The 2,978-nt window shown below is 52.8% G+C and overlaps 1 protein-coding gene across 1 annotated transcript; it reads left to right on the top strand.

Annotated features, from left to right (window-relative positions):
* Positions 1-865: 865 nt before the first annotated feature.
* Positions 866-2,382, top strand: LOC134206501 (uncharacterized). Its single transcript, XM_062682231.1, has 2 exons — positions 866-1,152; positions 1,200-2,382. The coding sequence occupies exons 1-2, from the start codon at positions 866-868 to the stop codon at positions 2,380-2,382; spliced, it is 1,470 nt and encodes a 489-aa protein (XP_062538215.1).
* Positions 2,383-2,978: the final 596 nt, after the last annotated feature.

Here is a 2,978-nt window from a genome sequence, read left to right as displayed (position 1 = left end):
CGATGCGTTGGCGAAATTCCAGGAGGCACGAGCAGCGGCACGAAAAGCGATTAGTGAGGCGAAGGAGCAGTCGTGGGAAAATTTTGTGGCGAAAATATCACCAAGCAGCACGGCGACCGAACTATGGCGGACGGTGAATACCCTGCGTGGCAACCGACAACAGCGTCCGGTAGTGCTCAAGCGAGAGGACGGGTTTACGGACGACCCCGAAGAAGTGGGAGGAGAACTGGCAAAAGTCTATTGCGAAAGATCGGCGACTTCCAGCTACCCTCCATCGTTCCAGATGGCGAAAGCGGCAGCTGAACGAAGGTCCATAGACGTTTCGCACAACAACGATGAAGTGTATAACATAGATATCACCCTGAGCGAACTTCTGTGGGCCCTCGACAAAGGGCGAGGTACCTCAACAGGCCCAGATTCGATTGGGTACCCTCTGCTGCAACGACTTCCTATTTCCGTGAAAACGACACTCCTCGATCTGCTGAATGACATCTGGCGCAGTGGCGAGTTTCCCGCCAGCTGGCGGAATGCCATCGTCGTTCCCATCCGGAAGCCGAACTGCCACGATACCGGTCCGAATGCTTTTCGGCCTATCTCGCTCACCAGCTGCATGGCGAAACTTCTTGAGCGAATCATTAACCGGCGACTGATCACCGAACTCGAGTCGAGTGGACGACTCGACAAGCGCCAGCACGCTTTCCGGGCAGGACACGGCACCAACACATATTTCGCCGACCTTGAAAGGTCGCTGCCTACCACCGACGAGCACTGTCTGATAGCGTCCCTGGACCTATCTAAGGCCTACGACACCACCTGGCGACACGGCATCCTGCGAACCTTAAAGTCTTGGCGGATACGTGGTCGGATGCTTAACCTACTGCAGAGCTTCCTCTCGGAGCGCACCTTCCAGGTGTCTATAGGAGGACACATGTCCGGAGAATATCCGCTGGAGAACGGAGTACAACAGGGTACGGTTCTTTCCATGAGGCTGTTCCTCGTTGCGATGCAGCCTATTTTTCGAGTTCTTCCGGTGGGCGTCGAAATCCTTGTGTACGCAGCCGACATCCTCCTCGTGGTACAGGGCCAAAAGGACAAGGCTTATACCGAAAACTGCAAACTGCGGTTAAAGCTGTGGATAAGTGGGCGAAGAGCGTTGGTTTCTCCATATCGGCGACGAAATCGCAGACGTTTTACTGTAGCCCCAACGCGCGTCGAGAACCAGAGAAGCAGATCACCATTGATCGAACTGCCATTCCGAAAACCAACCGTCTGCGAATCCTGGGCGTCACCCTTGACCGAACATTAACCTTCAAGCCGCACTGTACAGCGGTGAAGAAAGCATGCGACTCCCGGTTACGGATTCTCCAGATGATCGGAACAAAACTGCCGCGCGGCAATCGTTCAAAGTTACTGCAGGTCGGCTCGGCGCTAGTCACTTCGAAGCTGACGTACGGAGTAGGACTAGTGAGAAGAGGAGGGCCAGACACACTGCAGACACTCGCTCCTGTATACAATAAAATGGTTCGTTACGCTTCCGGAGCGTTCGTGACCAGCCCGATCATCTCGGTCATGGCCGAAGCTGGAACGCTTCCATTCGAACTACTGGCAGTTCAAATCATCGCTAGGATGGCCATCCGGATTTTATCTAAAAACAGTAACAACAGCACTCTACCGTTAATCCGACGAGCGTCGGACCGGGTACACGATCTTACGAGAACAGCGTTTCCCGCTATCGGCCAACTAGTGAGGCAGAGCGACCGTGTGTGGCACGCACGAAAACCGTCGATTGTGTGGGATGTGAAGAGAAGTGTGAGAGCTGGCGATCCGCTGGATAGAGTCCGACCAGTTGTTCAACAGCTGCTTTCGACCCGGTTCCATAGGTCGTCAGTAGTCTACACCGACGGCTCGAAATGTGAAGATACTATTGGAGCCGCATTTTACTCGACCGGCCTCGCAGGAATATTCAGCCTTCCAGAGGCATGCAGCATTTTCTCTGCGGAGGCGTATGCCTTGAAGAAAGCGGTATCAATCCCCAACGTCGGTAGTGAGATCGTGGTTCTCACGGACTCGGCCAGTTGCCTGTTGGCACTAGAGTCCGGGAAATCAAAACACCCATGGATCCAGGAAGTCGAAGAGAAGGTCCGCAACAAACGTGTTCGATTCTGTTGGATCCCTGGACATGCCGGCGTGAATGGAAATACCGAGGCTGATCGATTAGCGAACGAGGCGAGGAGACAACCGGCCATAGATATGCCCATTCCGGGTGAAGACGCGTTAAGAGCGGTAAAGCAGGCAATTCGACTCCGATGGGATCACCAGTGGCACGAAACAAGGGACTCGAAACTGAGGGAAGTGAAGTACGACACAAAAAGACCGAGGTAGTGTAGCTGACCAACGTGCGCTTACGCGACTTAGGATCGGCCACACTCGGCTTACCCACACATTTTTACTAAAAAAAGACCCGCCGCCCACTTGCGAATGCTGCGGTTCTGAAGTGAACGTACGACACATCATCCTGCATTGATGGAAATACGAGCAAGAGCGACAAAGAAACAATATCAGCACTACCAGCCTGACCGATGCCCTGGGAAACGATGAAGAAAGTTCGACGAAGCTGCTGGCATTCCTGCACCAAACTGGGCTGTTCAGGCAACTGTAAAGAGAAAGCAACGAAGACATCGACACTACACAAAGCCTTTCCCCAGTGCCGGCTGTTGTCGGTGTATCTGGAAAGAATCGTGTAGTAGTTTCGACAACGGCTGGCACTGTGGGGCACTGGCACCCCACAGGTCAGTACCGTGGACCCCCGGTAATATGACCGCTTTTAATCTGAACACTTTTTAATTTGAACCCCGTTCGTTTGAACATCGTTCAAATTAAAAATGGTTCAAACGTCATTTAACACGTGGAATCGAGAAAAGAAAAATAGAACATCGTGAAACGGAATGCAGAATCAAAACAAACCAGCCAAGAGAGCA

The sequence above is a fragment of the Armigeres subalbatus genome, chromosome 1 (genome assembly GCF_024139115.2).
Source record: "Armigeres subalbatus isolate Guangzhou_Male chromosome 1, GZ_Asu_2, whole genome shotgun sequence".
Lineage (NCBI taxonomy): Eukaryota > Metazoa > Arthropoda > Insecta > Diptera > Culicidae > Armigeres > Armigeres subalbatus.
The sequence above is the reverse complement of the archived record's forward strand: the minus strand, read 5'-3'. Positions and strand labels throughout refer to the sequence as shown.

What these genes read in the sequence shown, in the direction of transcription:
- LOC134206501 (XM_062682231.1), top strand. Translation starts at nt 866, where the DNA reads ATGCTTAACCTACTGCAGAGCTTCCTCTCGGAGCGCACCTTCCAGGTG. An exon ending in TGGATAAGTGGGCGAAGAGC is followed by an intron (nt 1,153 to 1,199) that starts GTTGGTTTCTCC and finishes GTTTTACTGTAG; the next exon opens with CCCCAACGCGCGTCGAGAAC.